Source organism: Leptonotus elevatus, chromosome 4 (genome assembly GCF_054856555.1).
Source record: "Leptonotus elevatus isolate MCC_2025b chromosome 4, RoL_Lele_1.0, whole genome shotgun sequence".
Lineage (NCBI taxonomy): Eukaryota > Metazoa > Chordata > Actinopteri > Syngnathiformes > Syngnathidae > Leptonotus > Leptonotus elevatus.
In genome coordinates, this window is record NC_141242.1 from 19630816 (window position 1) to 19644078 (window position 13263).

A 13263-nucleotide genomic window follows, 5' to 3' on the forward strand; every position below is an offset into this window, starting at 1 on the left:
CGCAGTGTGTTCTATTGATAGCAGCAAGCCTGTGCGTCTGTGTTCCAGCATACTTGCTCCATTCCTCTTGTGGTTCAGTCAATTTTGACTACATAGTTGCTTGCCATGCTTGCGCTTATGCTTCGAATAAAGACTGGATATAGCAATTTTCTTGATGAAAATGCTGTTGTGAACTTTTATGACTTGGGATTAAGCACTGTATTAATTTTTCATGATTATAGTGTCAAAAATCATTACCTTATCTGTGCTGTCATGATATGGCTATGCATTACTGTACACCTAAAGCACTGTCTGCAATGAATGTTGTTTTGATTTAAAACAAAATCTAATGCATTTAGCAGTTTTAGGTGGAACTATTAATTGATTAATTGGCAACTAATCAATTATCAAATTAATCAGTAACTATTTTGATAATCGATTAATTAGAGACATTTTAAATTTCAAATTGTTAAGATCCTCTGAATTTCATCCTCTCAACAGTAAATACATATTATCGGATTTCTGTAGTCCTACATGAAAGCAGTCTTAACTTAAAATAAAATATTTGTGAATATCTGCTTTCATTTTGTAAAAACATGTTCAACATTTGTGCCCAGTTTCTGACATATTACGGACCAAACCAGTTACTTAATGTTTGTGCATTTTCTACACTGTCGATTTGGAAAAAAAAAGAGAAAAAAAGTCTTGTTTTATTGTGAATATGGGGATGGAAATTAAAACTTAAAAAAAAAAAAAAAAGATTAATTGATTAAAGGTGCCTTGTGGAGTTTGTTACTTTTTTACTCACGACTGCCACTCCCTGGCCTAAAGGCATGACCCGCCCTACTCTGCCTCCGATTGGTTCATTAGTCCTCAAGCCAAAATTAGCCAATCTAATCAGCGGATGCAGAGGGGGTACCCGCTAGGGCTGAACGATATATCGTTTTGAGACCGAAATTGCGATCTCAGACACTGCGGTTTCGAGATCGTCAAAGAGCTCTTATCCCTCAAGTTTACCAGTCAGCGGCATGCCACAGTGCACACACACACTAGCCAGCTCCGAAATTGTAAAAAAATTAAACAAAAAACTGGCTGCATGACAAGTTGACAACACAGTCCGTGATTGAGAATATGAGACTTTTCACAGAAGTCTTGATTAGAACTGCGTTATGGCGGAGAGCCAGTAGCTATGAACAGAACATTTGTACTACAATTAATACTTATTCTAGACTGAAAAACAGATGACGGTTAGCGATTAGCCTGCTATCACACATACAAATGGCTGAGCATGCTAACGGCTGATGTCAGCCATGATGTCAAGCTCGAGGTCCAAAGTAAATTCATATCAGCAATAAAAAAACAAAAACATATCAGCAATGTCATTTCCTTGTATTTGCACTCTTTTTCCATCGATCGAGTGTCATGCTCTTCAGTCTTTTATTTCGTGAGACAAAAAAAAAGACCTATTTTTACTGTGGTGGTCTACAAGCATTTTTCTGTATACAGTAATGCTCAACATTAGTAGTTCAGCTATTACTTGTCTTGACCTAACAACTGGGTGTAGCCTTGAACAAATTTCAACTCCTTTTGTTAGAGGACCCAAATGTTTAGAGGGGAAGTATTCTTCTTTCCTCTTGCACTCCTACCGTTAGATGAGTGGCAAATGAGAGGAGTCACCATAGAACACTTCATCCCCAGGGTGCCCGTGGAGCATTGGCCCGGCAGGACACAATGCCATTTAAGGATACACAGCACGCCAATGCACACAGTAAACCCAGTCATCCCAGCTATTTTGAAACTGTGGCAGTGGCTCAACAGTTTAGTACATCATTACTACATGTGTGGTTTTAAGACCTTCATTTCAATCAGTTATTCTTCTCGGCTTGAAAAAAAGTATTCATACCCCTTGAGTTTTTCAACATTTTGGCACGGTATGACCACAAACATAAATATATTTATTTCATTGAAATTTCATGCGAAAGTTAAACACAAACTCATAAAGTGAAACTAATTTTATTCTTATTTCAAACTTGGTAATTTGTTAAAAATGTTCATGTTATCAATTTTCAAAATGCATCTCATGGTTGGCATTTTAGGAAGAAACTAGTGTTGTTCCGTTACCGATACTGGTATGGGCCGAGGCCCCGATACTGAATTAAAACTGTGGTATCGGTGAGTACTAACAAGTAACATGCCGATACCATTAATTCCGACGCTAATATAGGACTTTGGATGCAGCATCTTGTGTCTTGCTTATGCACGACATTCGCTGATGTGTGACATGCTCACTGCATGCCGAGCAAAGATATCCTATTGGCCCTTGAATGCTCTGAACCAATAGCAGGACAGCTTTTTCATGTTGAGAAAAAAACAACAACTTGGGTGTTGGCATGGTATCGGCATCGGCCGATACTGCAAAGCTGGGTATCGGAATCGGTATCGAGGGCCAAAAAAATGGTATCGGAAAAACATTTGAGCATGTTCAAAATGTCTTTGCAACAAGAAAAAACATTCAAACTGTTGACGAACGTCTTTGCTTGAACAAACCCTGACAAAAAAATATTAGCTCCGTGCACACACCATCGTGAGCCTGCAGTCCACATGTTTACATATCATCTATTCATAAAACATGAAAGTTGAAGTGATAAAGCCACAGAGTTCTTTGCATCATTGGTATAATTAGGTTTAACTTACTGACTTGTTTACGACTAGAAGTGCAATCAATAATTGATTAATCCACAACTAATTCATTTTGAAATTAATTAACATTATTTTTTACAATTTGTTTATATCTCTTTTTTTGTTTAGTTGTCCAAATAATGAGAATTTCAGCTTCTCAGCAGTAAATAATAATATATTATTTCTGTACTACTACATGAAAGCAGATTATATTTGCGTTTGATTATATTTGTGTTGAATCAAATTAAAACGGTTGTTTTTACTTGCAAAGCAATTAGAGGTGTGAATTGCCTAGTACCTTGCGATTCGATCTGTATCACGATTCATAGGTCACGATTAGATTTGATACCGATTAATCCCGATACCAATCAATTAAGTCAATTATTGTGATTTTTTTTTTTTACTTTAATTTAGAAAATACTAATCAGTAAACTTGTACATGTACACTGTAAGATTTGTATAAAAATTTACTTCCGGCTTATAACTGTGAGTCACTGTATTTAACAAACCGGTTGCAATTTGTTTTATTTTTGAAGAGCATTGAAATCAAATTTTATGGCTTAATGTTCCATTAATATAGTATTCTTCCATGCTTAAAGTGTAAACCCTAAACCTAATTAAGACATTTTGTTGAATATTTCCATCAAAAATGTATCTTTAAAAATCGATTTCGCTGCATATTGAATCAATACAAGAATTGTGTGCTGTAGTATCACGATATATTGCAGAATAGATTTTTTTAAACACCCCTAAAAGCAATGATCAGCTTTTTTGCCTTTTTTCTGCAAACTCTTGAGCTCTTGCAGGCATTAAACTTGTTAAGGAACAAGACTCACAGTGTTGTCTGGACTTAAGTTTGCCTATATGTCCGATGGGCAAGGTGTGTCAGAGCAAGTGTGTGCGCGGGTTGTATTCAAAAGCTACGTGCTACAAGCTAAAGGGCTCACGGCTGTCCGGGCCAGGCGTGCTGAATTCTGTCTCAGATTCCAAAAGGATTTTTGACACATTTCAAATACTTCACTTCATGTCAATTGTCAAATGTGTGTGAAATTTTTTGTCATAACCATTCTTGTTCTTGATGAGTTCCGTTTGACGTGCCACTGTTTGTATAGCGAAGTATACCACACAGCCATGACAATCCAAGACATCGTTTTTCTGTGGATCTGAATTAGAGTGCAATAGGAGGTAGAATATTTGCCTTCAGCAGTGTTGTGTGAGCAATAGGGGTGTGAATTGCCTAGTACCTGGCGATTCGATTCGTATCACGATTCATAGGTCACGATTCGATTCAATACCGATTAATCCCGATACAAATCTATAAATTGATTATTGCGATTTTTTTTTTTACAACTCAAATTTTGAAAATACTAATCAGTAAACTTGTCCATGTACACTGTAAGATTTGTATGAAAATGCATTTATCTGAAAATTCAGGTTGCAGTCTGTTTCATGTTTGAACAGCACTGAAATCAAATATTAAGGCTTAATGTTCCATTAATATAACATTCTTACATGCTTAATGTGTAAATCCTAACCCTAAGTAAGACGTTTTGTTGAATATTCCAATAAAAAAAATTGATGTTTAAAAATCGATTTGGCCGCATATTGAATTGATTCGAGAATTGCGCTCTGTAATATCGCGATATATTGCCAAATAGATTTTTTCTAACACCCCTAGTGAGCAAGCAACACATGGTTATTCCGGATGTCTTGTAAACACAGGATATCACATACAGTATCACTTTTCTTCGATTATAATGTATTTATGATCGTGAGAAGCCAAAATCAAAATCACAATAACATTTTCCATTAATTGCCCAGCCCTACAGGATTTTGTGATGGACTAGAGGCATCTGTACTGTGTTTGTGGGTGGCTTGCCGTTGACTGTGTCTGTCTGTCTGTACCACATTTGGGTGCCTACACTTGCCTGTGTGTTTCCTGTTTGGATTTGTGTGGGTTCAGAGCCCTTCCTGCGTCTGGTATTCCTAGACAGAGAAGAGTGTTTTTGCAAGGTCATGTCTATGTATCTAAAGGACCTTGGTATGTGGAGTGGCCAAATATTAATGTTGGTTGTTTGCCTTACCAGCTGATTTAGTTGTGAACGTTCCTTGAAGTTTTATACACAAAGCAAGTCTTCCCAGAAAACTGGAAGATGTTATAGTTGCAAGCTGGGAATAACGCCTTATGATCTTCGGGTGTCAGGTGTCCTGTAGGTGCAATGGATAGAATTAAATGTCCCTTAAATGTTTTCCATACTGAGATTTTTTTTCTCACCCAAATTGATAGAGAGCACACATTTACCAGTTCACATATAATGCCGCTATGTTCCTCTGCCAAAAACATCAGTAATATGGTGTTTTGTTCCTGTTTGTATTGGATTTACTCATATGAATTTGTTTGGCCACTGGAAAGTTTACCAAGTCTGTTCCCAGCCTTTCTCGAATTTGGCATGTGATTTTGATTCATGCGGTACCACACATCAGAAGTTTTATCCAGTTTATTTCTCTTTCTTTTCCTGACAGAATGAAAACGCCTGAGGCAGGGACTTAGAACCTTCCACTGGAGAGAGAAACTGACATCATACAGGGCTGTGTTTGGACCCAGAGACCCCTCTGCGGGGGGTGAAGGGCCCTCACAGCCTTGTGTGAATCTGGACCATGGGGGATGCAGGCATCAGTGCAACCGGAGGAGAAAGGGTCAACCAGTCCCATCTTCTGTTTGACAATTTTGTCCAGGCAACCACATGCAAGGGCACACTCAAGGCCTTCCAGGAGCTGTGTGATCACCTGGACCTCAAGCCTACTGAGTACAGGGTCTTTTACCACAGGCTCAAATCCAAACTCAACTACTGGAAGGCCAAAGCACTATGGGCCAAGTTAGACAAGAAGGCCAGCCAGAAGGAGTACAAGAAGGGCCGTGCCTGTACCAATTCAAAGGTACCTCTCACATTTCAAGCACGACTGTATGAAGTGATTCCTCTGTGAGTCTGTGGTTTCAATTCACTGATTGTTGATAATAAACCAATGGATGGCTTGACACACACACACATATATATAAATATATGTATTTTTTATTTTTGTTTTTTGTTGTTGAAAATTCAGAAGTTTGTCCAGATATATATATTTTTTTCAACTTATAACCAATAATCGTAACATGGTCACACTATGCAGTGGTGACAAAGTACAACAACTGCATTTACAAGTCAATAAAACCCTTTGTCAAGAGAATGTGTGCAAATAGCTCAATAAAACCTAAGAACTTTTTTGGGTCCTTACCCTTATACCTTAAAGCTGGGTAAGGCTATTTTCTATGTCAAAATAAATCTCTACTGATTCTAAATGAAATCCAAGATAAGATTGCGGAGTTTAGTTTTGAAATGTTTGCTTTGATGCTAGTGTCTGATCATTGGCGCTGGACCATGTGGCTTACGAACAGCCATCGAGCTTGCCTTCCTGGGTGCTAAAGTGGTGCTGTTAGAGAAAAGGGATGCCTTCTCCAGGAACAACGTGCTGCACCTTTGGCCCTTCACCATTCAGGACCTCAGGGGCCTCGGGGCCAAGAAGTTCTACGGAAAGTTCTGCGCTGGTGCAATTGATCATATTAGTAAGTCTTATTGTAACTGACTGTCCACTCAGAAGTATCTGCCCAATTTGCCTTTCATTTGTGATTTGTTGAGTCGTGTGTTTGGATGAGGGGTAATGTCATTGTCATTGTTTTTGCAGGTATTCGACAACTTCAGCTCATGCTACTCAAAGTGGCTCTTCTCCTGGGCATTGAAATCCATGTCAACGCAGAGTTCAAAGGGCTTATTGAACCTCCTGCGGATCAGGAGGCTGAAAGTGAGTCAAACTTAATGAAAGGAAAATCAGCAGGTGATTACACATTGTGTGTATTTGACAGGGATAGGCTGGAGGGCCGAGGTCCACCCCAGGACACACCCTGTCAACGAGTTGGAGTTTGATGTGATCATTGGAGCAGACGGGAGGAGAAACACACTGCCAGGCAAGTCAAGTCGTTTTTCTTTTTCTGCAGCTATGAGCACACATTCCTCAAGGAGATAGGAAAACAAATGGCAACATTTTATTTATTTTATTCTTGCTTTCTTAGGATTTGAGGCTCATTTTCAAATAAACACCCATCTGTGTACATCCCGACCTCATTTCATACGTTCCAATCTGTGCGTTTTGCTGCTGCATAATTCACATCGCATAATTTGGCATCGGGCCAAAACCCGCCATCTTCAAATTTGGATTTAATTATTTTTTTCCCCAGAAATTGATACTATTGGTCTGTCTCAATGTGACTAAAGTTTTGAAAAATCACTTTGCTGTCATTGATAACAGAATGTTAATGACTCAACAAACAAACAATTAGTTTTTGGTTTCCTGAAAATTATTGGCTTTAGAGATACAAGGATTCTGAATCTTTATTGAAATATTATTTAAATATTGAGAGAACTATACCAGCGAACAATAATAAACAAAAACTGTTTGATTTTGTTTGGAAGCAAATATTTGAGGACCTGTAATTAGCCCAATAGTATTAGTATTATTGAGTTAAATTAATGTATTAGATATATTATTTATTTACTTACCATTTCTATAAATTATTGTCTTCTTTTTTTTGGTCTTCTGAATGTTTGTTGTTTTTTTCTCTTTTTTCCATAACGACTGTATGTTGAAAGTAGCACCAGGAATATATTGTGTTTGTGTGTATATGTGTGAGTGTGGAGTAGGAAATGTGTACGTGTGTGTGTATATATAGTTCATGTGACTATGTATGTTTCTAACAAGTACCGTATGTTTTTTTGGTCATGTCTGTGATGTGTGTTTTTTGTTGTGACGGAATTATATTTGTTTTGTTTACAACATAGACCTTGGTTTAGCTTCTCTGTCAGATTTTTGTTGTTGGTTTGGTTTCTCTGGGTTTGTTGGTTATGTTTGTGACGTTTGTTTTTTGTGTTGTAATTAATTGTATTTCTCTTAGCGAGATAGTCTGTTGGTGTAAAGACTGTTGGTCAGATTATTTGTCTTTTTTGTGTGTCTTGTTTATTTTTCTTTTTGCTCAATGAAAAAAAAGAGAACATTTGTTAAAATAGCAATGTACAAAAGTTTATACAAAGTAGGCGTCTTTAAGTTTCTCATTTTCATTGGAGCTGGGAAGTATTTGATAGATGGCGTTGGAAAGTTAGGTTTATTTTTGTTCATTATTTTGTACTTTCATTTCTTCCTCTGTCCTTTTTGTTTGGCAAAATAACAATGTAAAGAAGAAAAGAAAAGCTAATTATGTTTGATGATTTATTGTGGTTTTAAAAAGTCAAAATTTCAATAACCACTAAGACTGTCTGTCGCCAGTAATGAGGTATTTTTTTCCTTTTTTAAGGGTGCCTTAAAAACAGCATAAGCGGTGCGGAGGAATGACACACATGGGTGCCTTTGCAGTTCGCTGTTTTTATTTACCTTATTTTGTCTTTTTCTTTTTTTTATTAAAAAAAATGACATTTTTGAGCAGTAATTTTAATCACGTGCTGCCATGACACTGGTATGTTTGCTGACGGTTATCATACCATCAGAATCTAATATCGGCCCACGCCTAGTGCTAATACAGTGTTCAAATAATTGGATAAGGACATATTGAGTTTTTTTTCTGTTTGTGATAAAAATATAAAATAAGAAAAATAGTACAAATTAAAAAAAATTATATCAGGTTATTTCAGCTCTGTCTAAAATGCTAATCTTCTTTGTCATCTAGGGTTTCGACGTAAGGAGTTCCGTGGCAAACTTGCAATCGCCATTACGGCAAATTTCATCAACAGGAACACGACAGCGGAGGCTAAGGTTGAAGAAATCAGCGGAGTGGCCTTCATCTTCAATCAGAAGTTCTTTCAAGACCTCAGAGAAGCAACAGGTGTGAACTGCAGACAATTTCCCATTTTATAATTTGTAGAGTAGAAAGCACATAACAACTTAGTAATCGTAATCAGCTCTCACTCATTTCTTGCTCCTCCCCTCCCAATTTCTCAGTCCAATTATAACGCTTTGATACCAGTTTTGGCCAAGTTTTTTGCTGACGTAATGATGTTCCCGGAGCTCTGTTTTGTTCTCTGTGTCGCATAATTGCTTCTCTTGTCCTAAAGGCATAGCAGTCTGCTGCTGCAATTGGGAAATATTTTGTGTTTGGTATGTAACACTTCTTCCAATTGTTTTTTTTTTTAGGTATTGACCTGGAAAACATTGTCTACTACAAGGATGACACACACTACTTTGTGATGACTGCCAAAAAACAAAGCCTGCTGGAGAAAGGAGTCATTCTTCATGTGAGTAATCAAAAAGCTGATTGCGTGTGTTTGCCTGTGTTTGTGATAGAGAATTGTCGAATATCCTTAAAACGGTCTAGTAGACAGTAGCTTCACGCACGTACAGGCTAACACCGTTTTGTTCTTTCAGTCCAATGTTTTCCCTGCAAACAGCCTAATGGTCTACTGTAACCAAGCCAACTGTGGCCCAGGAATTAACTGTCAACTCAGGCACACTTACTTGTGACCCTTGCCATACAGCCATATTATTTCTTCTCCCTGGCCTGCTTCCACAGGAAAGCACAAAAAAACTTCATCTGCCTTCCTGTACAAACATTGCTCAAGGTGTGTCGTGGCTATGTACCGGTGTTTTGGTCATAAGCCAACTTAAAAGGTGTGTAAAAAAACAAACAAACAAACCATTCTACTTTAAATATTTGCGGTGTGTAAGTACACTAATGCTGGATGCAAGTGTAGAAATGCACAGCCACCGAGAAAGAGAGGAAGCCCAACTAGTTTTAGCTTAAGTTAAAACAATGACTCTACTCTGCTTCACGGAAAAGGAGAAAAGGAAAGAAGGCAAATGTTGGCAGGAGAGAAGCGAGGCCACATAATTCTGTCAGAAAATATCAACTGACAACCTCCACTGCTCCACTTTGCACCAATTCCAGTCAGGCATTAGATATCCAGAGAGCTTGAAGCCGGAAGAATGTACCTCTTACCGCCCGCGATGAAAGCAGGTCATTCCCAAAGCATGCAGTTATTTGATGCTACATGTTTGAGGGACTTGTGAAGAAAGATTCATCCTACACACAAGTGCTCTCAAAACGCTGAGTTGCACAGTGATTTATGACAGCAGCTGAATATGTGAGAGAGAGGTGAGCTGTGATAGTTAGGTGTAATCCCCAAATTTCCCAGGCAATTTGTTATTTACTCTTTTACTATGTCAGGCTTTTGCCACCATTTCCCCAAATATTAATATGTGTATCTGTATTCATGACTTTGAAATTGTTCTGTGCACATTAAGATCCAGAGTCCTGGTAATTCTGACGTACTGTAATTGGAGCAGCCAACCAGGAGCGAGCGTGAAAACAGTCCACAAAACAGGAGCACGGGCGTTCGCACAGCTGAATTTTCATAATGTGTGCAGACAAGACACATTAATCGATCTCCTAACGCGCCCGCGACACCAGTCCACCAATCTGTAGCGTGCGTTGGCACAGTAAATTAGTATATGACACTGCTAAAAGTCGTTTGCCTCAGTGGCTTGGCTGGTGGTAAAACATTGCGAGTCGGGACAATATTTACTTCCATAAACACTGCAATGTGAAGTTGTTGTTTTGGGTGTACGTCACTCGACGTGTGCTCTTTGCGCATGCGAGTCGTTGCAATAACATGTCGCATTTGTTTTTGTAATGTGAACGGTACATAAAAAGATCGGATTTTACAAAAAATCCAAATTGGGCATCATGCTCCTGCAGTGTGAACGTAGCCTAATTGGCTAGGCGGGGCCGATAATTTATTAAAGAAAATACAATATTGTAAAATAATGTGTACATTTCAATGTGTGAAAAGCCACGGTAGTAACTTTTATACGGTTTTCAATATTTTAATAAATGTTTGACTCCACCCCTTTACTGGGTCACGAAACAACTCAATAAATCCACAGGGCCTACATAGACTATAAATGACAAGGGACATCCCAACATCCCAATGTAACTCAGTCACACTTGGTCAGTGTAAGTGTACAGATGATACAATTTAAAGGATTTGTGTGCTCGCCACATGTGGTAGCATGAGGCGGTATCTGCATGTCATAAATGTACCTCCAGGAAGTCACATCCAAACACTACGAATCATTGTCAAAACGTTTTGTTGTGTTTAGAAAAGGTGCAGAAGGCCGTAAAAAGGCAATAACCCTACTGTAGAGCACGGAGGAATAGGAAGAGGTCCATCGGAGCCCTACTTATTTGACCACGAGCACGAGCATGCAACTTGGCTTTTGTGCGCATGTTCTGATTTACGTTTTCCCTATACTTTTTTTTAACAGCGTTATCACCCAAGCCATTGCATTTAGTAACGGGAAGAAAATACAGAGTTGCTGTTTTCATAATTATTATTCATAATTTACCACTTCCTTTTTGGTCCCCTTTTGTAGGACTATGCGGACACAGAGCTGCTGCTTTCCAGAGCAAACGTGGATCAGGCTGCCCTCTTGTCTTACGCCCGCGAGGCGGCCGATTTCTCAACCAACCAGCAGCTGCCCACTCTGGATTTTGCCATTAACCACTACGGCCAACCTGATGTCGCCATGTTTGACTTCACCTGCATGTATGCGTCAGAAAATGCTGCCATGGTGCGCCAGCGCAATGGCCACAAACTGCTGGTGGCGTTGGTGGGAGACAGCCTGTTGGAGGTGAGTGGTCTTCACAGTGCTGCTCAGTTGTATTTGCTGTTCTGTGGCCACATTTGGTAGTTAAATGTGCTGTTGTCTCCAGCCCTTTTGGCCCATGGGTACTGGCATTGCCCGAGGTTTCCTGGCAGCTATGGACTCAGGTTGGATGGTGAAAAGCTGGGCTCAGGGAAAACAGCCATTAGAAGTGCTGTCTGAGAGGTGAGTGTGTGGAAACATTGATGCAGCCACACCAAACTCAACTCAAGCTTGTGTGTGTATGCTCTCACGTCATTCCTCTTCAAACACACCCCTTTATTCTTGGAGTGGTTTACTCAGAAATGTGCCTGTATGTGATTTGAACCATCAGTCACACCTTTCTTATTGCTAATAGGATAAGAGGATCGAAATGGAATGTGACTCTTCAGTAGCTGTTAGCACTCTTATATAACAAAGTTAATATGGTTGTAATATGGCCTGTTTCCATGGTTAGGTCTTACTTGAAAATAATCCATGCATCGGATTAGTAATCAAGTTGATTAGTTGGTTTGAAACGTCTGCTCTTTACTCAGGGAGAGTATTTATCGTCTACTGCCACAGACCACGCCGGAAAATGTCAGCAAAAACTTCAGTCACTACAGCGTGGATCCCACTACACGTTACCCCAATATTAGCCTTAACTTTCTCAAACCCAGCCAGGTGAGTCTGACAACCAACACGTCTCTTTTTTTTTTTTTCATTACTGTTTACCAAGAAACACTACTCAATTTCACACACAAAATGAGATTCACTAGAGCCACAGTCTAGTGAGATTTCGTACAAGAGCTTTATCCAAATTCTCCATAAATAACTTTTGACCCTGCCAGTTAAGTCTGTTTATAGTTGTGCATAGTTTGTAGTGTTACCACATATGAGATTTGTTTTTTAATACACTACATAAGATTTTAGTACACTACATTTGTCAATACAGTCTAGTAGGTTACAAGTCCAAATTTGCATTTCGTGCTTCAATCACTCTCACTGAAAACCAAATCTATGAATGTGGCAAAACGCAGAGCTGACAAATGTTCTAGAAATCACTGAACTCACGCAACATGTTGTGATTGTTGTGAATATAAAAAAACAACAAGAAAATAACAGATTGAATGCCTCTACCAAGGGCTTTAATTTGACCTTCGCTCACACTTAAGTTACTTCGAACATTGCTGCAGTTGTACATCACAATGTATTGTTTACTAAATGACAGTGTCAGTCATAATGAGCATAATCTTCAAAAAATGTTAGTGTTAAATAATTCCACTTACATTATGTACCTGAGTTAGTACAAGTGTGAATGTACAAGTACAAAAGAGAAAACTTGTAAAAGAATGCAGATGTGGTTCATTTGCAGGTAAGGCACCTCATAGACACAGGAGAGTCGACAGAGATGCGCATTGAAATAGAGAATGTGATCAACTCATCAACACCAAAGTTGACCAGGAATGGTTTGTATTTTCTTCATGTTCTATATGCATAAAATACTTTTACCTACCAAAATGCATTATTCACTTTCATAATTCATTAGTAATGGTTTTATTTATTTATTTGTATTGCTGTAATTATGTAACGCTGGACTATTTCCACTGTAGACCATTACCTGCTTGACAAGCAGTTGCAAGGTAACACAAAGTCCGAATGCATGACATTGCTCTTCAGGGATAAATTGATTTAACAAGTTTGTGGTTTCATTCTATATGATCAAAGATTAGCAATGTTTTAACTGATTGAACACAGAAATACTTTTGTGTTGTACTAACTTGGCCATTGACTGATTACAGTATATTCAATTTATATAGTTACAGCACTTGAGTTCTGCATCCTCTCCTAACCATTTCATTTGCATCCCATGTCGTCTTTATGGCAGTGAACACTGGACCC

General features: G+C 38.6%; 1 protein-coding gene across 9 annotated transcripts in view; it reads left to right on the forward strand.

The window, feature by feature from the left end:
• mical3a (microtubule associated monooxygenase, calponin and LIM domain containing 3a) overlaps positions 1 to 13263 on the forward strand; it is a 61573-nt gene that overhangs the window by 7734 nt on the left and 40576 nt on the right. For 8 of the 9 annotated variants that reach the window (XM_086074411.1, XM_086074402.1, XM_086074403.1 and 5 more), the window contains exons 2-12: positions 5182 to 5595; positions 6055 to 6262; positions 6382 to 6498; positions 6560 to 6661; positions 8411 to 8566; positions 8875 to 8975; positions 11113 to 11370; positions 11453 to 11568; positions 11919 to 12045; positions 12737 to 12830; positions 12975 to 13004. In XM_086074411.1, coding sequence (XP_085930537.1) covers positions 5317 to 5595; positions 6055 to 6262; positions 6382 to 6498; positions 6560 to 6661; positions 8411 to 8566; positions 8875 to 8975; positions 11113 to 11370; positions 11453 to 11568; positions 11919 to 12045; positions 12737 to 12830; positions 12975 to 13004 — 1588 coding nt within the window. In that variant the 5' untranslated portion in view covers positions 5182 to 5316. The remainder of the gene's footprint in view (positions 1 to 5181; positions 5596 to 6054; positions 6263 to 6381; positions 6499 to 6559; positions 6662 to 8410; positions 8567 to 8874; positions 8976 to 11112; positions 11371 to 11452; positions 11569 to 11918; positions 12046 to 12736; positions 12831 to 12974; positions 13005 to 13263) is intronic. The other variant, XM_086074410.1, reaches the window with a different exon arrangement.